General features: G+C 37.4%; 2 protein-coding genes across 22 annotated transcripts in view; one reads left to right on the top strand and one right to left on the bottom strand.

Moving 5' to 3' along the window:
- The window catches only part of LOC136833716 (UDP-N-acetylglucosamine transferase subunit ALG13-like), a 539,859-nt gene that overhangs the window by 81,424 nt on the left and 430,826 nt on the right, over positions 1 to 27,609 (bottom strand). For all 21 annotated transcript variants that reach the window (XR_010851592.1, XR_010851593.1, XM_067095956.1 and 18 more), the window contains one exon: positions 14,857 to 14,974. Coding sequence is in view for 19 of the 21 variants with exons in the window: in XM_067095956.1 (XP_066952057.1) it covers positions 14,857 to 14,974 (118 nt within the window). In the remaining 2 variants the exon portion in view is untranslated. The remainder of the gene's footprint in view (positions 1 to 14,856; positions 14,975 to 27,609) is intronic.
- LOC136833810 (uncharacterized) overlaps positions 1 to 27,609 on the top strand; it is a 345,490-nt gene that overhangs the window by 8,807 nt on the left and 309,074 nt on the right. The gene's annotated exons all lie outside the window — the stretch shown is intronic.

The raw sequence follows: 27,609 nt of genomic DNA, 5'->3' as shown, positions 1-27,609 counted from the left end.
TTCATTTTGCAACAAACTGGAAGTCTCTAGTACAATATTTGGATTTATGGTGAATTTTGAAAAAAAAAAAACTTATTCTTTGCGTCCGCGCGCAGTAACTCGGTCAAACACCTCAGAAATTCTTTTGTCACTTTGTCGTAATGTTTGCACCGTTTTATATTAGTCGTTACATAAAGTTTTATACCTGAAAATGTGCGTGCGCAATTTCATGTAGAATACAACAAAAAATAACTCATGCTTGTAGCTTTTATCAGTTTTGAAATATTTTCATATAAATCATGATAAGTGCCAAAATTTCAACCTTCGGTCAACTTTGACTCGACCGAAATGGTCGAAAAACGCAATTGTAAGCTAAAACTCTTGCATTCTAGTAATATTCAATCATTTACCTTCATTTTGCAACAAACTGGAAGTCTCTAGCACACTATTTCGATTTATAGTGAATTTTTGAAAAAAACTTTCTCCTTACGTCCGCGCGGTAACTTGGCCGAAAAATGACATTTTTATGATAAAATAAAGTTTTATATATACTTACCAAGTAATTAAATAGCTATGGTTCCCTAACCTATGACAGCTTAGAAATTCAAAATTCGCGCGGTGGCGCTCTTATCGTAAGTGTGTAGGTGATAACGTCCCGCCACCATCCGGGACTCGAGGAAACAAACCAGCGGAAACCTCAATTCGTTTTATGCTCTTATGTCCATGCAAGGGGAGGAGGGCGGGCTCCAATCATGTAATTACTTGGTAAGTATATATAAAACTTTATTTTATCATAAAAATGTCATTTTTATATAACCCTTAAACGCCGAGCCTCTATTTACAAAAACGTCTCCTGTATGCCGGCGGCGTTCAGGAGTTAGCACCGAAGCGGAAAAAAAGTTTTTTTTCAAAAAATCACAGCATGCTTAGTTTTTAAGATTAAGAGTTCATTTTTGGCTCATTTTTTTGTCATTGCCTGATGTTTAGTATGCAACCATCAGAAATGAAAAAAATATCATTATCATATATAAATATTGAAATATATGACAGCACAAAAAAAAATTTTCATATATAATTTTATACAAATCGAGCTGTGAGCAAAACGGTTAAAGCTAACGGGTTATTTGTTTTTTCTTTGTATTGTACACTAAATTGCGATGATTTTGGTATATAACAAATTGTAAAACGATCAAAGCAACACAGAGAAAATATCATCACAAAATGATGCATGAATTCGTATCGAGAGGACGTAAAAAAATGTTTTTTCAAAAATTCACCATAAATCGAACTATTGTGCTAGAGACTTCCCGTTTCTTGAAAAATGAAGCCAATTGATTGAATATTACTAGACTGTAAGTGTTTTAGCTTACAATTGCAGTTTTCGACCATTTCGGTCAAGTTAAAGTTGACCGAAAGTAGAATTTTTTCTATTTATCATGATTTATATGAAAATATTTCAAAACTGATAAAAGCTACAACCATGAGTTATTTTCTATTGTATTGTACATGAAATTGCGCACATTTTCATATATAAAACTTACTTTATGTAATGACTAATATAAAATGGTGCAAACATTACGACAACGAGATGAAAGAATTTCGGAGATGTTTGGCCGAGTTACTGTGCGGACATAAGGAAAATGTTTTTTTTTCAAAAATTCACCATAAATCGAAATATTGTGCTTGAGACTTCCAATTTATTGCAAAATGAAGGTACATGATTGAATATTACTAGAATGTAAGAGTTTTACCTTACAATTGCGTTTTTCGACCATTTCGGTCGACCATTTCGTGATTTATGTGAAAATATTTCAAAACTGATAAAAGCTACAACCATGATCTATTTTCTGTTTTATTCTACATGAAATTGAAATTTTCATATATAAAAGTTTATCGTGTAAAACAATGCAAACATTTATGTGAAAATATTTTCAAAACTGATAAAAGTTTTTTCAGAAATTCACCATAAATTGAAATTTTGTGCTAGAGATTTTTGCAAAATTTTATTGAATATTACTAGAATGTAAAGTTTTAGCTTATAATTGCGTTTCCATTTCGGTCGAGTTAAAGTTGACCGAAGGTTGAAAAGTTATTATTTATATGAAAAATATTTCAAAACTGATAAAAGCAAACCACATTTTCCGTTGTATTCTAACGTGACAGTTCCATATATAAAAATTTATGTAATGATGTATAAAACAGTGCAAACATTACTACGTGACGAGAAATTTCTGATACGGGACATAAGGAAAAAGATTTTTCAAAAATTCAGAAAATCGAAATATTGTGCTAGAGACTTCCAATTTGTTGCAAAATGAAGGTAAATGATTGAATATTAAGGAAAATGTTTTTTTTTCAAAAATTCACCATAAATCGAAATATTGTGCTTGAGACTTCCAATTTATTGCAAAATGAAGGTACATGATTGAATATTACTAGAATGTAAGAGTTTTACCTTACAATTGCGTTTTTCGACCATTTCGGTCGAGTTAAAGTTGACCGAAGGTTGAAATTTTGGCACTTATCGTGATTTATGTGAAAATATTTCAAAACTGATAAAAGCTACAACCATGAGTTATTTTCTGTTTTATTCTACATGAAATTGCGCACAGTTTCATATATAAAACTTTATGTAATGACTAATATAAAACAATGCAAACAAACATTAAAGAATTTCTGAGATGTTAATTGATTGTGTTAACGAGAAAAAAGTTTTTTTCAGAAATTCACCATAAATTGAAATTTTGCGGACTTCCAGTTTGTTGCAAAATGAAGGTAATGAAAAATATTACTAGAATTTTTTAGCTTATAATTGCGTTTTTTACAAAAATTGACCATAAATTGAAATTTGGCAGTTAAATATTGTATTTCAAAACTAGAGAAGCTACAACCAATTTTCCGTTGCAAAATGAAGGTTCCAAATATATTGAATATTAAAACAGTGCAAACATTCTGATGTAAGAGTTTTAGCTACATAAGGAAAAGATTTTTTCAAAAAATTCACCATAAATCGAAATTTTGCTAGACTTCAATTTGTTGCAAAATGAAGGTAAATGATTGAATATTACTAGAATGTAAGTTTTAGAAATTTTGGTCAGTCAAAAATTATCAGTTATCGTTATATGAAAATATTTCCAAACTGATAAAAGCTACAACCATGGGTTGTATGTTGCTGTATTTTACATGAAATTGCGCATATTTTCATATATAAAACTTTATGTAACGGCTAATATAGAACAGTGCAAAACTTACGACAAAATGACGAAAGAATTTCTGAAATTTTCGGCAGAGTTACTGAGCGGGCGTAAGGAAAAAGTTTTTTTCAAAAATTCACCATAAATCGAAATTATGTGCTAGAGACTTCCAATTTGTTGCAAAATGAAGGTAAATGATTGAATATTACTAGAATGTAAGAGTTTTAGCTTACAATTGCGTTTTTCTACCATTTCGATCGAGTCAAAGTTGACCGAAGGTTGAAATTTTTTGTAGTCGACGTACGGTACGTCCACTTAGCACTCAACAGACAATTTTAGTCGACGTATGATACATTCAGTAGGCGTTTAAGGGATAAGTAACTTACCAAGTAATTACATAGCTGATTCCACATTGAAAGTAGGTGGGAAAGAGCATGGACATATTCTACTCCAAAACATTAAGAAAGTAATGAATTTGGACCAGAAAGGTCGCTAACATTGAATAAATGTTTGTTGTTTCCTTACCTGTTGAGAGAGCTGCTGCAGGAAGGTACTGCCTCTGGTCAGCACTTCTCTCAACTTGTAGTGGACGTGGCAGTATAGCCAAGGATCGCCACTACATTAGTGGGAAACTTTGCAGCGGAGGAAGTACACCGTATGCTGACAAAGTTTTAAAAGATGCCCTTACCCTGGGCGAAGACCAGAATACAAAATGAAAACACTGTCACCTACACCACAGAATAAAACCATAAAACTCAACCATTATCAAAGATAAAGTACGAACTGGTGGGTACTCCAGGTACAATGTACACCCAGGCTTCCTAACGACTCAAAACCTTAAGTCAAGGCGAGTGGATAGCAAAGGAACAGATAGATTCCTCATGCTTCCTCTCCCAGCACCATGCCAGCCACAGATAAAGGTCTTAAAGTGCTACACTTTTCAAAAACAGTTTCTATGTCCTTGAGGTAGTGAGAGGCGAATATGGACTTGCATCTCCAGAACATTGACTGTAGGATTGAAGAAAAAGACAAGTTGTGTTTAAAGGCGAGGGAAGTTGCTACTGCCCTAATTTCGTGAGCTTTAACCTTAAGTAGAGGAAAAGCTTCTTCCTGGATCTGAGAGTGGGCTTCTAATATTAATTCTCTCAGAAAAATGGATATAGCATTTTTGGAGAGCAGGCGAACTGGGTTTTTAATGGAGCACCAGAGGTTGCTCGAAGGTCCTCTAATCTTCTCTGTCCTCTGAAGATAGTATCTGAGGGACCTCACTGGGCAAAGGAGTCTTTCTTCTTCCTCAGTTCCTAATATATCCATAAGGTTCTTGATGACGAAGGACCTAGGCCAGGGTTTAGAAGGGTCCTCGTTCTTTGCTAGAAAACCAAGAGAAAAGGAGCAGACTGCGTCTCCTTGTGCAAAGCCTATTCTTTTGTCTATTGCTTGTAATTCGCTAACACGTTTGGCAGTAGCGAGAGCCGTTAAAAAGAGTCTTTTCCGTGAGGTTCCTGAGGGAAATGGAATGAAGAGGTTCGAATTGAGGACCTGAGAGCCACTTCAGTACAACGTCTAAGTTCCAAGAAACGTTGGTAGAACTATCTTTTTTGGACGTATTGAAGGATTTGATCAGGTCGGTGATATCTTGATTAGAAGGTAGGTCCATTCGTCTGTGCTTAAAAACTGAGCTGAGCATCGATCTATACCCTTTGATGGTAGAGGTCGATAGTTTCTTGATGGACTTTAGGAAAATAAAAAAAATCAGCTATTTGGCTTACAGATGTTTCAGAAGAAGAGAAGTTGTGGTGGCTGCACCACCTGAAGACTGTCCATCTTGATTGGTAGAGCTTTGTAGAAGAAGCTCGTCTGCATTTTGCAATTGCATCTGCAGCTTGTCTTGAAAATCCTTTTGCTCTGACAAGGCGCTTGACAATCTGAAGCCTGTCAGAGCCAGAGCGGATAATCTTTGGTGGAATCTGAGAAAGTGGGGTTGTCTGAGCAGAGACCGTTTTTGTGGAAGAAGTCTTGGGTAGTCTACCAGAAGGCGAATCAAGTCTGGAAACCACTCCTTGTTCGGCCAAAATGGAGCTACAAGGGTCATGGAGGTGTTCTGATGCATTGACAGCTTGTTGATTACTTCCCTGATCATTCCGAAGGGAGGGAAGGCGTACACATCTAAGCTTGTCCAATCCAAAAGCATTGCATCTGTGCTCCATGCTAGAGGATCCGGGACCGGAGAGCAAAAGAGGGGCAGACAGTGGTTTCTCGACGTCGCAAAAAGATCCACTGTGGGTTTGCCCCACAGTTTCCAAAGGTTGTCACAGACTACTGGATTTAAGGTCCATTCGGTCGGAAGGACCTGTTTGAGGCGGCTTAATTCGTCCCCAATCATGTTCATCCTCCCTTGAATGAACCGGGTGACAAGAGAGACTCTGTTCTCTTCCGCCCACAAGAGATCCTTCGCTGTCTCGTACAGGGAAAAGGAATGAGTGCCCCCGTTTGCGAATATATGCAAGAGCTGTGGTGTTGTCCGCGTGTACTACAATCTTCTTGCCGTGGACCAGATCCGAGAAGTATAGAAGGGCCAAGTGAATCGCTCGCAGTTCCTTTATGTTGATGTGAGTATTCTTTTTTTCTGTAGTCCAAGTTCCAGAGACTTCCCGACCTTCCAGAAGTGCGCCCCAGCCTAGGTCGGAGGCATCTGAATAAAACTGAAGGTCTGGATGTACAGGGAGAAGAGACTTCCCTTCCCGAAGTCTTTTTCCGCACGACCACCACTGGAGATCATCTTTGATTTCCGACGTAATCTGGAAGATGAAAGAGTCTGGTTGGGTTTTCCTGCACCAATTCGCTTTGAGGAAAAACTGAAGTGGTCTCATGTGCAGTTTGCCTAGATTTACAAACTGCTCTACTGAAGCAAGGGTCCCCAGAAGACTCATCCATTGCACTGCCGAGCAGGAAGGAAGAGCAAGGAACTGACTGACATTCTGAAGGCAGTTTGCGACTCTTTTGGGTGACAGAAAAGCCCGAAAAGTCTGAGTTCAGTATCATCCCTAAATAGGGAATCTCCTGAGATGGAATCAGAAGGGATTTCTTTTTGTTTATGAGGATATCTAACTCCTGTGTCAGGCAAAGAGTTCTTTTCAAGTCCTCCGTGCACTTTTCCTTTGACGATGAGCGGAGAAGCCAATCGTCTAGATATAAGTTGATGTTGATTCCCAGAAGATGAAGCCAATTCCCCAGAGGAGCAAGGATTTGGGTGAAAACTTGAGGGGCCGTCGATAAACCGAAGCATAGGGCCCGGAATTGAAGTATCCTGTTCTGAAAAACGAAGCGTAGAAATTTCTGAGTCTGGATGAACAGGAACGTGAAAGTATGCATCCTTCATATCCAAGGTGACCATCCAGTCCCCCTGTTGTAGTGAGAACATTACAGAGCGAACGGTCTCCATGTGAAACCTCGTCTTCAATACGAAGAGATTCAGAGCGCTTACATCCAGAATGGGCCTCCAGCCCCCCGAGGCCTTCGGAACCACGAAAAGGCAATTGTAGAAACCTTCTGAGTGGGGCTCTAGGACTTCTTCCACCACTCCTTTGGAAAGAAGGAGTTTGACTTCTTGACAGAGGGCCAAAAACTTCGTGGAACCTTTTAAGTGCGCTGTCAAGGCGATAGGAGATGTAGTTAAGGGAGGAGTCTTCATGAAAGGAATGGAGTAGCCCTCTTTGAGAACCTTGATCACCCAGGGGTCTGCTCCTCTGTCCTCCCATTCCTTCCAGAAAAGTATTAGTCTGGCTCCTACCTGGGTGCGAAGGACTAACTTCTTACTTCTTGGGGTTGGATTTGAAGGAAGACCTCTTGATGGACTTCGCAGGAGGTCGGAAGTTTGATCCAGGACGAGGCTGGGTCGTAGTTCTCCCTCCACGAAAGGGCTGAGGCTGAAGAGGGGAGAATGATCTAGATGAGGAAGGCACAAGCTCCTTAGGGCATCTAGTGGGCTAAGTCAACAAGTCAGAGGTGGACTTGCTCTGTAGCTCTACAAGAATATCCTTCACTATATTTTGAGGAAAGAGATGAGACTTGTCTAAGGCAGCAAAGAGTAAAGCTGACTTCTGCGTCGGTGAGACTCCTTTCGAGGTGAATGAACACCAGAGCTCCCTCTTCTTAAGGACACCCATAGAAAACAGTGAGGTGAGTTCCAAAGAGCCATCTCTAATTGCTCTGTCTGAGCATGAAATAACTCCAAGCCAATCGGAGGCAAGATCTTCAGCGAAATCCGGGCAGTGTTCAATCTTACTCCCTAGAGCTCCGATGGCCCAATCAAGGAAACTAAAGATCTCAAACACCTTAAAAATATTCTTGATAAGGTGGTCTAGTTCGGCTATGAAAACATTATCTTGGCCGACAATAAAGCCTTTCTACGGGATGAATCCACTAGACCAGGGAAGTCCCCTTGGGAGGAGGCAGAAACTCCCAAGGAAGGAGCTTCCCCGGTGGCATAATAAGAGTATCTCATCTTCAACAATTTGCTGGGCGGAAAGGTGAAAGTCGCTTTGCCCTGTTCTCTCTTAGCGGTCAGCCAGGCATGAACTTCTTTGAGAGCTTTCTTCAAGGAGGAGGAAAGAACAAGCTTGGGTAGTCTGGTACTTTCTAATGGATGCCTTTTCATGAGGTAGGTAGAAGCTGGAGAAGTAGGTGAAGGAGGCTTGAAGAAGTCTGGGTAATTCTCCAGGAGGAAACGCAGGAGAGACGAGTAGGAAGAAGAGGGAACTGTATCCTGAACAATCTCTTCTTCCTCCGAGGAGATAGGAGACAATGGTTTATCCTTGGACTCTGGAGCAGATGCAGAATTCTTCAAAAGACCCACAAGCTCGGTCAATTGGCGCTTAAGTGGGGCTAAAGGATCTTCCTGGACCGATGAAGAAGGCGGAATAGCCGACGATGGTGCATTGGTTCCAAAAGAAGCTAGGAATTCGGTTGTGGGGATTGGAAGTTCGGGAGCTGGAAGAGCTGAAATCTGGCGAATATCGGCGGGCGCTCATTGGCAGAAAACTGGCAAATCTCGGGGGGCAACGGGCGCTCATTGGCGGAATTCTGGCGTGAGTCGGCGGGCGCTTGGCGCTCGGAAGAAGATGGGCGCTCAGAACGCTTATAGTGCTCAGGACTGTCTTCAAAGAAATAAGCAGGAGAAACAAGCTGGACTTGAAAGCTGCAGGAAGGTTGAGGGCTCGTCTCTCTCAGCCTCGACAGCCAGGGGAGAAAAATCGCTAACATTCGCATCTCTCTTGAGTGGGCGCGAAGAAGAAGAGTAGTGATATGGCTTCTGGCGTGTACTAGAAGAATCCAAATCAGAAAGTCGATGCACAGGAACGCCTTTCCAATAGCGTTTAGTTGAAGCCTGGGAGTGTACGACAGGCTCGACAGAGGGGGTGACTGCCCGTGGGCAAACCCCGCCAGCCTCCCTTGGACCTCCGGTATGTCTTCTCCCCGGTGTGGGGGAGCATGACAGTGACCTTCGTCTAGGAGCACTGGTGGGACGGACAGCCACCTCCTCAACATTCACAACACTATCACTTCTCACTGCACTGTCAACGCTTACATTTTTTCCATTAGAGATTTAATAGCTGACCCCATTTCCATAATGGTACTAGATAATACAGTAAATTTCTGATCAAACCTAGATTCAAGGCTGGCAATGGCACTAAGAGCAGAATCATGGAAACCTGGAGCAGGAGCAGATGGTAAAGTAGGAGGAGTTAGGGTGGGAGGAGGAGGAGGAATTGGAGGAGAGAGTGTTCCGTCATTCCCTACTTATCCAAAGGAATGGACTCTGCACTAGCCCTACTTTCAGCCCTAATGGCTGCTTTCTTCTTCTTATCCCTTTCTAATTTGTCTACATGAGATTTCAATGATTTCCACTTCTTATCCTCCCAATCCTGACACTCTATGCAAGTATTATCCTTACTACATTCTTGCCCCCTACATTTAGTGCATTTTGTATGAGAATCGTATGAAAGCTTAGTAAGCCCCGGAACAAAAGCGAATACTAGATGAAATGGAATCCGACATCGTTAACTAAATAAACTAAAGTTAACTCGAACAACAATTCAAAACAATGGCAGCAGGCCACAAGGCAAACAAATTCTGAGTACTTCACCGAAATTCATGCAAAACCAAGCCGAAAGGCAAACAAGCAGCTGCATGAAAACTTCCGACGTTAACCGGAAGCCGGCAGAAAACGAATTGAGCTTTCCGCTGGTTTGTTTCCTCGAGTCCCGGATGGTGGCAGGACGTTATCACCTACACACTTACGATAACAGCGCCACCACGCGAATTTTGAATTTCTAAGCTGCCATAGGTTAGGGAACCATAGCTATGTAATTACTTGGTAAGTTACTTATATAAAATCTCAGACATTCTTTCGTCACTTTGTCGTAATGTTTGCACCGTTTTTCTAATAGCCGTTACATAAAGTTTTATATATGAAAATGTGTGCAATTTCATGCAGAATACAACAAAAAATAACTCATGGTTGTAGCTTTTATCAGTCTGAAATATTTTCATATAAATCACGATAAGTGCCAAAATTTCAACCTTCGGTTAACTTTGACTCAACCGAAATGGTAAAAAAATGCAATTGTAAGCTGCTAAAACTCTTACATTCTAGTAATATTCAATCATTTGCCTTCATTTTGCAACAAACAGGAAGTCTCTAGCACAATATTTCGATTTATGGTGAATTTTTGAAAAAAACTTTTTTTTACGTCCGCATGTTACAAATTCATGCATCATTTTGTGATAATATTTTCTCTGTGTTGCTTTGATCGTTTTACAATTTGTTATATACCAAAATCATCACAATTTAGTGTACAATACAACGAAAAAAAAAATAACTCATTAGCTTTAACCGTTTTGCTCACAGCATGATTTGTATACAATTATATATGAAATTTTTTTGTTGTCATATATTCCAATATTTATATATGATAATGATATTTTTTTCATTTCTGATGGTTGCATACTAAACTTCAGGCATTGAGGAAAAAAAGGAGCCAAAAATGAACTCTTAATCTTAAAAACTAAGCGTGCTGTGATTTTTTGAAAAAACTTTTTTCTGCTTCGGCGCTAACTCCCGAACGCCGCCGGCATACAGCAGACACTTTCATAAATAGAGGCTCGGCGTTTAAGGGTTAAAAAAAAGCATGATAAGGAGGGGTGAGAGTATGTATCCTTTTTTCCTTTTTGTATCCATTATTATCCCTGATTTTACTACAGTATACAGTATCCACTCAATTTCAACACCTATTTACAAAGAAGCTGAAACTTGCATTAAAATTTATGGATGGTGAAAGTTGAGCTTGTAAAGGCCTTCAGCCACTTCCTGTTCCTAGGCTCAGATCCTTGTATGTTTGAACATCGTTGTCAACCTTGCTCTTTTCTCATGTGAACGTTGATGTTGTTGTTTGTTAATAAATAAATTTACTTTATGCACTTCACCTTCTTTATATTATTAATCTTCTATTATTATTCTTTAAACTTCTTCCCCTCGTGATATTATTCATCTTTAACAACAACTACCAGCACTATTTATATTCCCCACAATAACTGTCCAGTCATCTCAATTTAATAATCACTGTAATCTAATTCTTAACTTAAGCTAAACTAAATTTCTAGACCTGAATTTTGCACATACTTCATGTGTCTACTATCATGATGTTATACCTTGCATGACAAATTAACCCTTAAACGCCGACTGGACGTATCATACGTCGACTAAAATTGTCTGTTGGGTGCCAAGTGGACGTACCGTACGTCGACTACAAAAAATTTTAACCTTCGGTCAACTTTGACTTGACCGAAATGGTCGAAAAACGCAATTGTAAGCTAAAACTCTTACATTCTAGTAATATTCAATCATTTTCCTTCATTTTGCAACAAATTGGAAGTCTCTAGCACAATGGTGAATTTTTGAACAAAAATTTTCCTTACGTCCACGCGGTAACTCAGCCGAAAATTTCAGAAATTCTTTCGTCCTTTTGTCGTAATTTTTGAACTGTTTTATATTAGCCATTACATAAAGTTTTATATATGAAAATGTGCGCAATTTCATGTAAAATACAACAAAATACAACCCATGGTTGTAGCTTTTATCAGTTTAGAAATATTTTCATATAAATCACGATAACTGTCAAAATTTCAACCTTCGGTCAACTTTGACTCGACCGAAATGGTAAAAACGCAATTGTAAGCTAAACCTCTTACATTCTAGTAATATTCAATCATTTACCTTCATTTTGCAACAAATTGGAAGTCTCTAGCACAATATTTCGATTTATGGTGAATTTTGAAAAATCTTTTTCCTTACGTCCGCGCCAGAAATTCTTTTCACACGTTGTCGTAATGTTTGCACCGTTTTATTTAGTCGTTACATAAAGTTTTATATATGGAAATGTGCGCAATTTCATGTAGAATACAACAGAAAATAACTCATGGTTGTAGCTTTTATCAGTTTTGGAATATTTTCACATAAATCACGATAACTGCCAAAATTTCAACCTTCGGTCAACTTTAACTCGACCGAAATGGTAAAAAAATGCAATTATAAGCTAAAACCCTTACGTTCTAGTAATATTCAATCATGTACCTTCATTTTGCAACAAACTGGAAGTCTCTAGCACAATATTTCGATTTATGGTGAATTTCTAAAAAAAAAAAAACTTTTTCCTTACGCTCTGCCGCAGTAACTCGGCCTAACATCTCGAAATTCTTTCACACGTTGTCGTAATGTTTGCATCTTTTTACATTAGTCGTTACATAAACTTTTATATATGAAAATGTGTGCAATTTCATGTAGAATACAACAGAAAATAACTCATGGTTGTAGCTTTTATCAGTTTTGAAATATTTTCACATAAATCACGATAACTGCCAAAATTTCAACCTTCGGTCAACTTTAACTCGACCGAAAATGGTCGAAAAAACGCAATTGTAAGCTAAAACTCTTACAATCTAGTAATATTCAATCATTTACCTTCATTTTGCAATAAATTGGAAGTCTCTAGCACAATATTTTGATTTATGGTGAAAAAAAAAAAAAAAAAAAAAAAAAAAAAAAAAAAAACATTCCTTACGTCCATGCGGTAACTCGCCGAACATCTCAGAAATTCTTTCACACACGTTGTCGTAATGTTTGCACCGTTTTATATTAGTCGTTACATAAAGTTTTATATATGAAAATGTGCGCAATTTCATGTAGAATACAACAGAAAATAACTTATCGTTGTAGCTTTTATCAGTTTTGAAATATTTTCATATAAATCACGATAAATAGAAAAAATTCGACCTTTGGTCAACTTTAACTCGACCAAAATGGTCGAAAACTGCAATTGTACGCTAAAAAACTTACAGTCTAGTAATATTCAATCAATTAGCTTCATTTTTCAATAAATTGGAAGTCTCTAGCACAATATTTCGATTTATGGTGAATTTTTGAAAAAAACATTTTTTTACGTCCATACGTTACAATTCATGCATCATTTTGTGATAATATTTTCTCTGTGTTGCTTTGATCATTTTACAATTTGTTATATACCAAAACCATCACAATTTAGTGTACAATAAAAGAAAAAAATAACCCGTTAGCTTTAACCGTTTTGCTCACAGCCCGATTTGTATAAAATTATATATGAAAATTTTTTTTTTGTGCTGTCATATATTTCAATATTTATATATGATAATGATATTTTTTCATTTCTGATGGTTGCATACTAAACGTCAGGCAATGACAAAAAAATGAGCCAAAATGAACTCTTAATCTTAAAAACTAAGCGTGCTGTGATTTTTGAAAAACTTTTTCCCCTTCGAGCTAACTCCCAACGCCGCACGCATACGGGAGACGTTTTTGTAAATAGAGGCTTGGCGTTAGAGGGTTAACAAATCCACGTATAACATTTTAAGTCTTAACCCTTTTGCTGCACTGGACTGATCTCCTCAGTCACCAAGAGGTCTTGTCCATGATGTGGAACTGATCTCCTCAGTCATCATTCTTTTGGTTCAAGTTAGACATCCCATAATAGATAACGCACTCCCTTCGGCATTTTAAGCACTTTTGTCTCTATTCTACCAACATATGGCAACATTTGATTTGCAACTTATAGAATACACCCAGGACAGTGGCTAGACCTTCAGTAACCATCAGAATACTACAAAGCAGGGAGGTTTCTCTCAATGATGAAGTAGTACAGAGGCTTTTATTCGGAAATGATAATGATACTAGTAGGCCTGAACTATCAGATAGTTGTTTGTGACAGCAGTGAATATGGTAATGTTTATTATATCGTAGTTATAGAAAAACCTACCTTAGATCTAAAAAATTATCTAAGGTAGGTTTTTAGCTTCAGGTTTCATCAGAGATGATCATGAATCAGAGGCAATGACAGAGAAGGAAACAGATTTGTCAAGCACCAGAGGTGGTGTGAGTAAACAAAGAAAACATGATACATTTTGCAAAAGTTAGACCAGTGAAGACTCAGTTCATAAAATATCGGTGCTCTGAAACATTCAAGGTTTGTAATGAAGATTTTTAAACTGAATAACAAAAATGACATTGCTTTACTCCATGCTTTGAGAGGTATCACAATGAAATAAAAAACACCAATAAAAGATACATAATTCAATACAGGCAGTTCCCGCTTACCAGCGGCACCGGTTAACGCGTTTTGGTGTTACAGCGCTTGGCTAGCGATGTCATTAACCAGATTTTCGGTGCTGATAAGTGGGGATTTCGGCACCTATCTCCAGTTAACAGCACTGATATCTGGTTAACAGCGCTGTAAGCGGGGTTTTCGGCACTATTATCGCCAATTTTTGGTTAGCAGCACTCGGCCCAGGGACGGATCCCCTGCCATTAAGAGGGGACTGCCTGTATTTGAATAAATACCTACATATCGATTGCTTATTTTATCACTCTACTATAATAAAATATTATAACAAAATAACACAATGAATATTGTAATAGTAATGAAAATAACAAAGAATTGATGTACAAATATAAAGGAGAGAAAATTAGTCGGTTACACAATCAGCAGGACACTGATCTCATATTAGTGGTGATAACAGGCTTGCAGCGAAAGGGTTAAACTAATTCATCAGTTCATGCCTTATCTAATAAACTGTTTTAACTATTACAGTCACTTCACCACATTCCTACCTGTTGCTTCACATACTATCTTAGCTGGATACTTGAGTCATCCAATTTTGTTATTTTCTTACTCTTCTACAACATTCACAGACATCTCAAAAACACAATTCTGTTCTTTTTGCTTCTTATGTTCCTATTTTCTTAGGGCAATGGAGTTAATCACATTAATCTACAATTGATTAAAATAAATAAAAACCTTACTCTATTATGATTCCTTGTTTCTCAGTCTAAGATTTACTCCATGTCTAATGATGTTTTAGCTTAAAATATTTCTATAGTTTCCCTGATAAAACATTCACTGATATTAACTCTTCCTCAAATACAGTACTATAACCATTCTTGAAGCAAAACTGATTTACAAACATTACAAAACTTTCCTCTTAAGTTAAAAACTAAATAAAGAGAGGTTCAAAGGAAATAAAATATCTCCATGTCACTAATGACTGCTGCAGCTTTGAAAAATCTTGACATGAAGAAATAACCATAAATACTAACCTGGAATGGATGGCGATTTGCCATCTTCTGTAGCTGACGGAGACACAAGAGGCACATATGGATAAGGCTGGTTATAACCATAGTTGTATCCTCCATACATTACTGGTACTTGGTACACCTTCACACAAAAAGAATGAATTTACAAATACAGAACTGAATATTAATAAAGCAACTGCATTAAGTAAGTTTGTGGATACCTTCACACTAATTCCCTGGTCACTGTAACATAGTTGTGTGACATTTTCATTTCAATACCTCTAAAGTATGGTTCTAAATTACCCAAAAATTTCTTTTTGCTACAATCAAAGGGTAGACTAGTTAAAAAAAAATTTCATTTTATGAAAAGAAAAATTTAGCAAAACATCACAAACATGATGGTAAAAAACACTGGAAAATGGCAAACAAAAGTAAAGGAAAAACAAGGTGATGGATTTAAGGTGTATAACAGTAACTGAGGAGAAAACAGCCTTCAAGAGTTTTGCATAACAAGGGGTGTCCACAGCATAGGAAGGAAAATCTTTGGGGTAAATCAGAATTTCAAATGTAGCAGAGGGAAAGAAATCTACGAATAAAACGGGTTTTGACCTAGGAAAAACCTATTTTTGGAAACCACTGTGAGTCCTCGAAGGAGTTACACTCTCATGGTCCCCCAGGCCTCCATAAGACAGACCAACCAATTATGAAGAATTTTCTTACAGTTGGTCTTGGCCAAAATAGTGCTTGACCCAGTGATAGAATATAAAGGACTCAAGACAGGAGGGTTCTATCTCCTGTCCTACAAAGACTGCCTTGACTTTCACTACGACTCAAGCACACAGATGTGACAACAACATAACGATGTACTCACCTTTTGGATGCCATGCAACTTTGGAAAGGAGCGAAGGTCTGCCTTTTTAATGAGGGCAACTAAAATCATTCTCAGCCCATATACAGAGAGCAGTTTGTTTTTCTAAGGTGTAGGAAAAATACAACCATCTGGGATGTTTGCCGTGACATCTAGGTAAACCTTAAGTGCTTAACTGGGCATAATATTTATATGAAATACCAAGTTTCTTTATTAGAAAAAGGATTTTCCCTTTAAAAAGGTCTTCACTGTTGGCGAGGAATGATAGGCCAGGAGACAACAGTAAACGACAACTAGATGTATGAGTGGTGAAATGTTGTGCTTGTCTAAGAGAGCTCAGTACACTAATCCTAGCTCCTCATGCCAAAAAATCAAGAAGACTGCCTTTTGCAGCATATGAGTTGCAGTATGGGGCTCATGAATTGAGGGGATGACAGGAGTCTAAGAACCTTTTTCAGGGACCAGGTAATGGGAAACCTTACAGGAGCTGACCTTTGCAGTGTAAAAACTGAAGAATGGAATTAATTTCTATATTAGAATCAATTTCAAACCATAAGGTAAGGGTTCTGCCAATGCTGCCTTGTATGCCATGATTGTTGAAATAGCAAGGCGCTTAACCCTTTAACGCCAACTGGACGTATTTCATGTCAACAAAAGTTGTCTGTCGGGTGCCGAGTGGACGCAAAATATGTCAACTACAAAAAGTTTTTTAAAATATTCGTGGAAAAATACTTATAGGCCTTGTTTGCAAAAATTTTTAAATCACACGCCTTGAGGGATGCTGGGAGTTCACGAATCACGCTGTTGTTTTGTTTACAAGCGTGACCCAGCTGCGCATGCACGAATTTCTTTCTTCTCCCAAAAGAAAGCATCAGCTAACTCTGCTGAAAACCTCAGAAATTCTTTAGTCACTTTGTCATAATTTTTGCACCGTTTTCTATTAGGCATTACATAAAGTTTTATATATGAAAATGTGTGCAATCTCATGTAGAATACAACAAAAAATACCTCATGGTTGTAGCTTTTATCAGTTTTGAAATATTTTCATATAAATAGAAAAAATTTGACCTTCAGTCAACTTTGACTCGAACGAAATAATCGAAAAATGCAATTGTAAGCTAAAACTCTTACATTCTAGTAATATTGAATCATTTACCTTCATTTTGCAACAAACGAGAAGTCTCTAGTACAATATTTCGATTTATGGTGAATTTTTGAAAAAAACTTTTTCCTTACATCTGCACTAACTGCTGAAAATCTCAGAAATTCTTTAGTCACTTTGTTGTAATTTTTGCACCGTTTTCTATTGGCTGTTACATAAAGTTTTATATATGAAAATGTGTGCAATTTCTGTTAGAATACAACAGAAAATAACTCATGGTTGTAGCTTTCATCAATTTTGACATATTTTCATATAAATCACGATAAGTGCCAAAATTTCAACCTTCAGTCAACTTTGACTCGACCGAAACGGTCAAAAAATGAAATTGTAAGCTAAACCTCTTACATTCTAGTAATATTCAATCATTTACCTTCATTTTGCAACATACGAGAAGTCTCTAGTGCAACGTTTCAATTTATGGTGAATTTAAAAAAAACTTTTTCTTTACCTTTGCATGCACTAACTGCTGAAAATCTCAGAAATTCCTTAGTCACTATGTTGTACTTTTTGCACTGTTTTCTATTAGCCGTTACATAAAGTTTTATATATGAAAATGTGTGCAATTTCATGTAGAATACAACAAAAACTAATTCATGGTTGTAGCTTTTATCAGTTTTGAAATATTTTTATATAAATAGAAAAAATTCGACCTTCGGTCAACTTTGACTCGACCGAAATAATCGAAAAATGCAATTGTAAGCTAAAACTTTTACATTCTAGTAATATGCAATCAATTACCTTCATTTTGCAACAAACGAGAAGTCTCTAGCACAATATTTCGATTTATAGTGAATTTTTGAAAAAACTTTTTCCTTACGTCTGCGCTAACTCTGCTGAAAATCTCAGAAATTCTTTAGTCACTTTGTCGTAATTTTTGCACCGTTTTCTATTAGTCGTTACATAAAGTTTTATATATGAAAATGTGTGCAATTTCATGTAGAATACAACAAAAAATAGCTCGTGGTTGTAACTTTTATCAATTTTGACATATTTTCATATAAATCACGATAACTGCCAAAATTTCAACCTTTGGTCAAATTTGACTTGACCGAAATGGTCGAAAAATGCATTTGTAAGCTAAAACTCTTGCATTCTAGTAATATCCAATCATATACCTTCATTTTGCAACAAATTGGAAGTCTCTAGCACAATATTTTGATTTATGGTGAATTTTGAAAAAACTTTTTCCTTACGTCCGCACGCGGTAACTTGGCCGAACATCTCAGAAATTCTTTCATCACTTTGTTGTAATGTTTGCACTGTTTTGTATTAGTCGTTACATAAAGTTTTATATATGATAATGTGAGCAATTTCATGTAGAAAACAACAAAAAATAACTCATGGTTGTAGCTTTTATCAGTTTTGAAATATTTTCATATAAATCATGATAAATAGAAAAAAATTCGACCTTCGGTCAACTTTAACTCGACCGAAATGGTTGAAAACTGCAATTGTAAGCTAAAACACTCACAGTCTAGTAATATTCAATCAATTAGCTTCATTTGGCAACAAACGGGAAGTCTAGCACAATATTTCGATTTATGGTGAAGTTTTTAAAAAAACTTTTTTTTACGTCCACGCGTTATGAATTCATGCATCATTTTGTGAAAATATTTTCTTTGTGTTGCTTTGATCGTTTTACAATTTGTTATATACCAAAATCATCGCAATTTAGTGTACAATACAAAGAAAAAAAAATATAACTCATTAGCTTTTACCGTTTTGCTCACAGCACGATTTGTATGCAATTATTTATGAATTTTTTTTTTTGCGCTCTCATATATTTCAATATTTATATATGATAAAAAATATTTTTTTCATTTTTGGTGGTTGCATACTAAACTTCAGGCAATGACAGAATAAGGAGCCAAAATGAACTCTTAATCTTAAAAACTAAGCATGCTGTGATTTTTTTGAAAAAAACTTTTTTTCCACTTCGGCGCTAACTCTTGAACGCCGGCGGCATACGGCAGACACTTTTGTAAATAGAGGCTCAGCGTTTAAGGGTTAATTACTAGCCACAATATCAGGATTAGATCTACCACTGACCCAAACTGTAACAGGCCCAGACTTTGTCCCAATTGCTGTCTGGAAAAGCTGGGATGTACAAGGAATCTTCTCAGATCCTTCCTTATTCTGGTTCGAGTGATGTTGGGAAGAGACAGCTGTTCACAAAGAGTAACCCAACTAAGTTCCATCCTCAAAAAAACGTCTGCTGGATGGAAGGTGGGACTTGTTCCTATTAAGAAACCTTCTGACTGGAGTCAGTCACCTACCACTCAGGTTTCGTCAGCACTCTTCTCTGGCGGCTCCCCAGATTAGCCAATCAACTAGGTAGCCCACCAGTTAAAATCCTTCATTCCTCAGCTTCCATAAAATAAATACAGTACTGTATTTACAGTCTCGGCGGGTTGGGCGGGCGCGTATTTTTCTGAATATATAACCTCCCTCTGAAGATGATTTTCCTGGAAGAATGAGTAGGCACTGTCAGGTGACATCTGGCAACTCACTCCTCTCTCCCTGAGAGGAGTAGAAGTTCCCAGTAGCTGCCGATCAATTATAGTCGATTATTTACCAAATTTTTTCATTCACATGGACTCGTGAGTTTGATGTTATTTAGCCCCTATTTAGTTCTTTTTTTTTTTTTTCTTAAAATGAGCTGCAATAAGCTCTTGTCAAGTGAGAAAATAAGTCAGTTAATCGCTCTGCACAAGGTGGAAACTGAAACTAAGGATATCCTTAGTTGCAGTTTCCACCTTATGCAGAGTGATTATCCGACTTATTTTCTCACTTGACAAGAGCTTATTGCGGCTCATTATAAGAAAAAAAAACACTAAATAGGGGCTATATAACAGCAAACTCACGAGTCCATGCAGACGAAAAAATTTGGTAAATAATCCAATATAATTGACCGGCAGCTACTGGGAACTTCTACTCCTCTCAGGGAGAGAGGAGTGGGTTGCCAGATGTTGCCTGACAGTGCCTACTCATTCTTCCAGTAATATCATCATCTTCAGAGGGAGGTTCGCATATTCGGAAAAATACGTGGGCGCCACCCACCCAACCCGCCGAGACTGTATGTTTGTTCACGTTTAATGGGTCATGAATCGCCCTTCATTCAGAGGAATGCTTCTTGGGGACACTGAAGAATGGTGGCAAATAAAGCCGTCTTTATCTATGGTCCCCTTTTCAAAGAGGGCCTGGTTTTTGGAAAAAACTATTTTAGCGGAGGGGGAGTGTGAGACCATCTCTACCCTAGACCACTGAAAATTATACTGTATCCCCCCAGGGGAGGACTTCCACAGCATGTTATGCTGTAGAAGACAACCCCAACCATGCAAGTCCTATGGGGCTCCACTTCTTCCCTTCCTTGTGGTATGCAGTCAAGGAGTTGATTTTTCTTTTCCCTGGCAGGAGTATCTCGTCCATTTTACAAGGGGTACTGATGCTATTGCTGTCCTTCTGCTGTTGTTAGAGGGGTCCTTCAGTAGTGACTGGAAGTTTTCAAGGCTCCGATTCACCAAGTTTTCTTAGGCTAAGGAAGATGAAACTCTCAAGGGTACTGTTTCTCACATTCCCCTTTTTCAGGAACAGTATATATATTGTTCAATTCTGTTGTTGGGTACAACTAATGAGTTGTATGATAACAGACTCTTCAAAATGGGTCCCAACAGATAGGGGAAGAATGCATTAGGGAGGTTACTTTGGAGAGTGAAATGATGGAGCCCACCAATGCTTCCTTTCAAGCCCTAATGTGACAATCCAGAAAGTCCCAGAGTGCTCCCAATAGGGTCCACATACGAGTTTAGGATACTACAGTGAACACTGTTCTAGAAGACTCGGGATGCTCTTTAATAGGTGGAATCTAGCATAAAATTTAGCCAAGTCTGTACTGAGATTTTCTTGTAGGGGTCACAAATTGCAGGGTAGCCATGTCCAATGAGAGCTTTTTTATATTATAGGGGAAGACAAATATTGCTCATTCCTTTGTAGCACTTAAGATACTGGGATGGTAGAGACAAATGGCTTTATTTCAACCATAAAATCTCTCGCTTCCCAGTCATCACAAAATTCTGGAATTCCATCTTCCATAGAAGCAACCTTTCTCCAGTTTGATGGAAAATGTGGTACAACAACAATTTTACAGAACCAATAACCTCTCTGGGAGGTTTAATTGTCCAACCTGGTCTTATTACTGTTACCAGTTGGAGCTCTGGGAGTGAGTAGGCTACCTGTTATTATCCATTCTGATTTCAATGGGGATCTAGAAAAGGATTCAACTTCTTTTTGGGCTTGGGTTTTTTACTACCTTGTTCCCATGAACTAAGATGTTTGGTGAGAAACCTATCTCTATTTGGGGAGACTGTGCAGACTCTCAATCCTCTAGTTTAAAGGATGAGAAATCTTTACATATAACACCCAATTTCATATCTTGAACAGACCTGAATTCCTCTAGGGAATCATGGATAGCATCTCTATGCTGATGATTAGTAGCAAGTGAGTCCCCTGAGGAGTTCCAATCTCATGGGATCATCCTTGATACTGTTCATGATTTCCTACCAGAATTCTGAAAGTACTGCCAGTAGAATTTTCCTGTCAGGGAAGCCTCCATGAACTGGCTGAGCAAAGGCAGTTATATCATTGCTACCTGGCTTAGAGAAAGTACAGTAAGTAGAATTTTCCTATTAGGCAAGCCTGTATGAACTGACTGAGCCAAGGCAGTCGTATCACCACTGCCTGGCAGTATAGAAGGTACAGCAACCAGAATTTCCTATCAGGGAAGCCTGCATGAACTGATGAGCCTAGGCAGTTGTATCATCACCGTCTAGCAGTACAGAAAGTACAGCAAGCGGAATTTTCCTATACGGGAAGCCTGAATGAACTGAGTGAGCCAAGGCAGTTGTATTACCACTGCCTGACAGTAAATAAGTCCAGGGTAAACCACTACCCCCAAAAGAAGGTACAGACACTTCAGATGGGGTTGGGTGGACCCCATCAGGGTCCCCTCAATACGAGATTGCTACTTGGGGAAGGTAAGATTCTCATTTGAAGTATCTTTCTCAAGTAAAGCAGGTGACTGTTCCCTAGATCTTCTAGGTTCAGAATGGAAATTTCAGTGGTTATATCCACTTCATATCAGGTATCAGTGACCTCTCTCCCGAAGAAAGACTCTTCATCTCCATTGGTGGAGTTGAAGTGGGAGTTCCTAGAATCCACTATTGGAGTATTAACCCAAATGTAGATTCTGCTTAGAGGGGGATGGAAACATTGCCATAGTTCTGCTGGAACGATGTACAGTACAGTGGACCCCTGTCTATTCACAGTTCTGGATTTGCAGCTTCATCTATTCGCGGATTTTTCTGTGGAACGAACATATATACACATCATTCCCGGAAAATTCACCTGTTCGCAGTATTTTTCATAGAGAAATATTTACTAATCACTGTATTTTCATATTTTCATGACTAAATGCACTTTTTGTAATAAAACTATTAAAATGCTCAGGTATAAGCATTTTTAGAGGAATTTTTTTTGGTGCTTGACCTATCAAAATAAGGTCACAAGCATTTTTAGAAGGTGTTAAGTATTCGTGGATTTTAGCTATTCGCAAGGGTTGTGGTATGCATCCCCTGTGAACACCGGGGATCGACTGTAGTCTCCTTCTTCCATATGCCTACTGAAAACAATAACCAATAGAGGCAGCTTAACCCTTAGTGGATGGATTGAGATTCAGTTTGAAGTAAAACAGGTTTGGGGAGGTGTACGGATTGAGCTTGAGTGTGAAGCAGAATTACGCACCGCTGTTATAGTAATAATGATTTGAAACAAAGGTGCCAATACTTCTATATGCTATAAATTCACTAATGGCAACTTTTATACAGACGTGAGAGTTAGGCCAGTATCAGTAATGCTTGTGACTTCAAGGGGGAAGGTACTGCATCTCTCTCTCTCTCACACGAGTCTTTGTGTAAATTTGCTTGTAAATATACGAAGGGGTTGCTGTTGTTTTTTGTTTTTGTCTTTTACGATAGTATGTCGGTTGTAAATATAATTTTACAAAGAAAATTGCAAAGAAATATTAGAAAAGCATGTAAAAGTAAAAAAAAAGTTACTGAATCTTCCTTCTCGTAAACTTACGTGAATATTTTATAACAAATATGCAAAAAATTTGTTACTGCTTATATTTCTTATCTGTTTTGACATATATAAGTTGGTAAAATTTATGATTGTCTTGTAAATGAGGCCCCACAAGGGGTTGTAAATAATCATTTTCAACTTCTCTTCGAAGGTAGGGAAAATTTTTTAGAATTTTTTTATTTATACAGTGTGAATGTACATGCCATTCTCTTTCCATTGATGTGATTTTTTTTTTATTTTGCCGACCTCAAAGTTTCCCAGGTCTGGGGTGCAGCACACTGATAAATTATGCCGTCCCTTAAGGGTTAAAAATGAGCTCTTTCATTATTTAAACTTGCTGCCAAAAGCATGTGGCATATTTCACACATGTCCAGCCATTAACCAAATTCTCCTTTATTTCCTCTGGGGCTGGCTAATGCCAGGTAGTTATGAGCCATTCCCACTGGCAAAAAGCAGACTGAGCAATTCACTGTAGCACAGGTAATATGTAGGTTCTGCGGAACAGTACCCCAGTAGTGATAAAATTAACAAGTGTTTAATAAAAACTACCACAGTGTTAGCTATCTATATCACTGAATAGGTTGCAAAAGCTTCAAATTAACCCAGGCCTACATGTCCACGAGTACAATTCCTTAGTATGATGTAAAGAAACATGGTCAATGGATCATATCCATAAAATAGTAGTAATGTGTTAAAATATTAATTCACAATTACTACAATAACACTGTCTTCAAGGATTTACTCCCAAATTCTTCTTAACTCAATTAAGGCAAAACTACAGTAAAACCCCCGTATTCGTGATCTCACGATTCGTGGACTCACATATCCACAGATTTCTCTGTGGAACGTATCTACCCATTATTTGCGGAAAATTTGCCCATTCACGGTATTTTTCACTGAGAAATATTCACTAATTACTGTATTTTCATCTCACTTTCATAACTAAATGTACTTTTTGTGATAAAACTTAAAATACTCAGGTAATGCTCCAGTTACAATAATTCACCTTACGATAATTTGATTTTGCAATGGGGTAAGCAATTAATACCGATATGACAATATTATTTATAAAATATTTTTAAATTTTGCACGGGCACAGGCAGCAGCATAATCAGGCAGTGAGAGAGACCAAATTATAATAGACAACTTTTCCTCCATCTCTTTATCCCATCTTCTAGTTAAAAAAGTAAAAGAGAATGATAAAAGTATTGTTAGTAATGTTTTGCTCTTGCGTAAATGCGTATTAGCCATAAACAACCGACCAAGAAACTGTTGTTTTGCTTATAACCAAATCGGATAACAACATTATACAGTACCCTTATTCGGTATGGATAAAAGATTGTCAAGGAAATACAGGCAGTCCCCGGTTTACGACGAGGTTCCGTTTTTGCGCTGCTTCATAAACCGAAAATCATCATAAACCGACAAATCGTCGAAAATCGTCATAAAACCTTAGAAAACCTTACTTTTAACACTTTGGGTGTATAGAAAACAATGTAAATTGCATTTTGATTGAGTTGTTCATAAAAAAACCTCCAAATTTTGATTATTCTGCCGTTTTGAAACCATATTTCTTCCGTCGGATCGGCGTACGACGTGTCGTAAACCTGGAACATGCGTCGTAAACAGGGAAATAATTTCTGATGAACATATTTGAAAAGCGTCGTAACCTCGGAACGTCGTAAGCCAGACCCGTCGTAAACCGGGGACTGCCTGTATACTGCTAAATTTAAGCTGCAAGTTGTAGCTGAAGCTGAGAAAACAATGTTCAAGCTGCTAATGACTATACAGTATTGTAAATTATCGTGCATCGGCAACATGGATGAAACTCGATCATAATTAAAATTGGAGAGAAAGTAATTTAATCAAAACTACTGGGCATGAAGGGACACATTACTGTTATTTTTATGCCAATAAACGATAAATATGTAAAGCTCGTATTATGATGATATCAAGTAAAAATAGTGAACGGAATCTTGAATTTTTTTTACACAAAAACGTCCCAACAGTGTTGCCAATTTAGCGCTTTTCATGCTAGATTTGGCGTGCTTTCAATTATTTCGGCGCCATTTTTAGCGCTTTTTAAGGAAAGAGGATTTCTACATTAAATACTATTCTTGCCATTAAATATGGATTGAAGAGGCGCAGGCAATGTTGCCATCAATGTGAGCTTCCAAGTGATGTTGTCATGAAAACTGGAAGTCTCGAAGCTTATGAAAACGAAGATGCAGATGAGGACTTTACTAAAATGTTAGAAGACTTCTACATTCAGCAGAACCATATATATGATCTTTAATGATGATCAGTACATGTAAGTACAGCAAAAGCTTTATTAATTACTGTTTATTTTTTATTTGGCGCTTTTTTTAGTGCATTAATTTAGAAAGTCTAGCACCTTTTTACTGCCTCTGCAATCCACTTTTAGTGGTCAAATTGAGTTGGCAACACTGGTCCCCAAATAGCCATCATCATCTATTAACGAAAATATAGATACAGTAAATTAATTTCACAACGAGACGTATTTTAGTTATATTTCGACTTAAAAACACTTCATATAACGGAAAATAACCTTGCCCCACATAAATAAAGTATTTAGAGATTCATTTATCATCACCCTCATAAACTAACTGCCTAAGTCATTTTTTTGCCCAAGTCACAGTCATGACTTAGGCATAGTGATAATAATGCCTAAGTCACTGAGTGACTTAGGCAGAAAGCTTTTTGGGAAATTTATTCCACTTACTTTCTACATCTGACTTAGGCAAATATACCAGTAGGTGCACCACATATTGGAGATTAGATTTAGGCAAAAATCAAAAAATCAATGAAAAATGACTTAGGCAGTTAGTTTATGAGAGTGACGTTATGCTAACTAGAAGCAAGAAAAGCACTCTGAACTGAATTAAACACAGTGAAATAAACACCGCATAAACAATTTCCAAACCAAAACATTGATTGCTATGACCACAATTTATAATACAAAAGCAATATAAGAATATATACAATATTATTGGATACAGTGAATTAAGGCATAACATTTTAAAAGACGCATATTCGTTATGTTGACGTCTGTATAATACGATATGTGAATATAGAGTACAGTATAATATAGGCTACACTACTGCATATGTATACAATGTACCACAGTGTAGGCTAAGCTAATTCTTGTTATTCAATTTCTTTTTGCACTGAATTATCATAAGTCACTTTGCATGAACCTCCAGAATTAGCTGATATTAATAATTACCAAACAGTGTATGTATAGAGTATACTTTATAGTGTAGGCTAGGCTACCATATACATGGTACCAAATACCCTAGTGTAGGCTAGGCTATGTTCGAGATACGTTTTGGTATTTTTTACGTTTCTTCCAACAAATGATGGTTTGTTTTTTGGAACCTAACCCCATTGTAAGTAGGATAATACCTGTATAAGCAATTTTAGTTTGTTTTGTGTCTGTTTGAACTATCAAAATAGGCAGTTCTAAGTGTTTTTAGAAGGGTTCTAAGTATTCATGGGTTTTAGCTATTCGTGGGGGGATGTGGTACGCATCCCCTGCGAATACGGGGGGTTTACTGTACACAGATATCCATACTGTATACTTCTACACATTTCATAACCTTTGATTACCCAATCTATTCTCAAGCACCAGGTAAAGGTTATGTAACCTATTGGCTACATTAGTTACATGCATAAAATCAATAATTATTGGAACTATCGTACCAAAACATAAAATCAGTAATTATTGGAACTATCGTACCAAAGATATATAAAATTGTGTAGCAAAACTCATCATTATGAAAAATTACTTTTGTGCTCCTTAAGGAAAAAGACAAATGTCACAATTTTCTCACATCTGAGACATCACTACCAGGTTAATATCCAACGGAAGTAGATCTGCATGAATAAATTTCTTTTAACACTTGAAAAGAACCCCAACAATAAACCACTAGTCTGATTATAAAATACTGCAAAAGAAATCCTGGGCTTTACTAAACACTAAGGCTCCTAAGTTAAGCAAGATTGAGAACTACGATCATGTCTCTGTTTTCGTAAACAAGTTAGGCTCACCCGATTTACCCTTTCGGTATCCTCAAATCATCTATCAATCTTAAAAAGGTCATTGCATAATAAGTTTCAATAACAAAATTGTCTGATGTTATTGCCTTAATGCTAATTACCACTTTGTCAACCAAGAAAAAACAGCACTGCAATTACAGCATAGCCTAGCTATCTACTCCTAACTTCTCACCTTGCAAGAGGCCTACTGGCTCCCATTTTAAACAAATATAAGCCTACAAATTAAAATTTCAGAGAAATTAAACTATTCATTGGGTCTTAAAACTAAGTAATTAGCTTTTGGAGAAATACTCCAAAAATGCATAGTCCAACACGATTTCTGGGGCACGTGAGGATAAGTGAACTCTTGGATCGACCAGAGTGTAACTGAGATGGCCAATAACTTATGTTATCACATTTATGCAGGTGAGACGTAGTGAAAGCTTAGGCAGTCACTGTAGGACAGGAGAGAAGAGCCCTCCTCTCCTGAGTTCTTTGTATTCTATCACTGTGCCAACAAGTACTCTTCTGGGTGAGACCAACTATAAGA

Source organism: Macrobrachium rosenbergii, chromosome 4 (assembly GCF_040412425.1).
Source record: "Macrobrachium rosenbergii isolate ZJJX-2024 chromosome 4, ASM4041242v1, whole genome shotgun sequence".
NCBI lineage: Eukaryota > Metazoa > Arthropoda > Malacostraca > Decapoda > Palaemonidae > Macrobrachium > Macrobrachium rosenbergii.
Note: the sequence above shows the minus strand (reverse complement) of the source record. Positions and strands in the feature narration are given on the sequence as shown.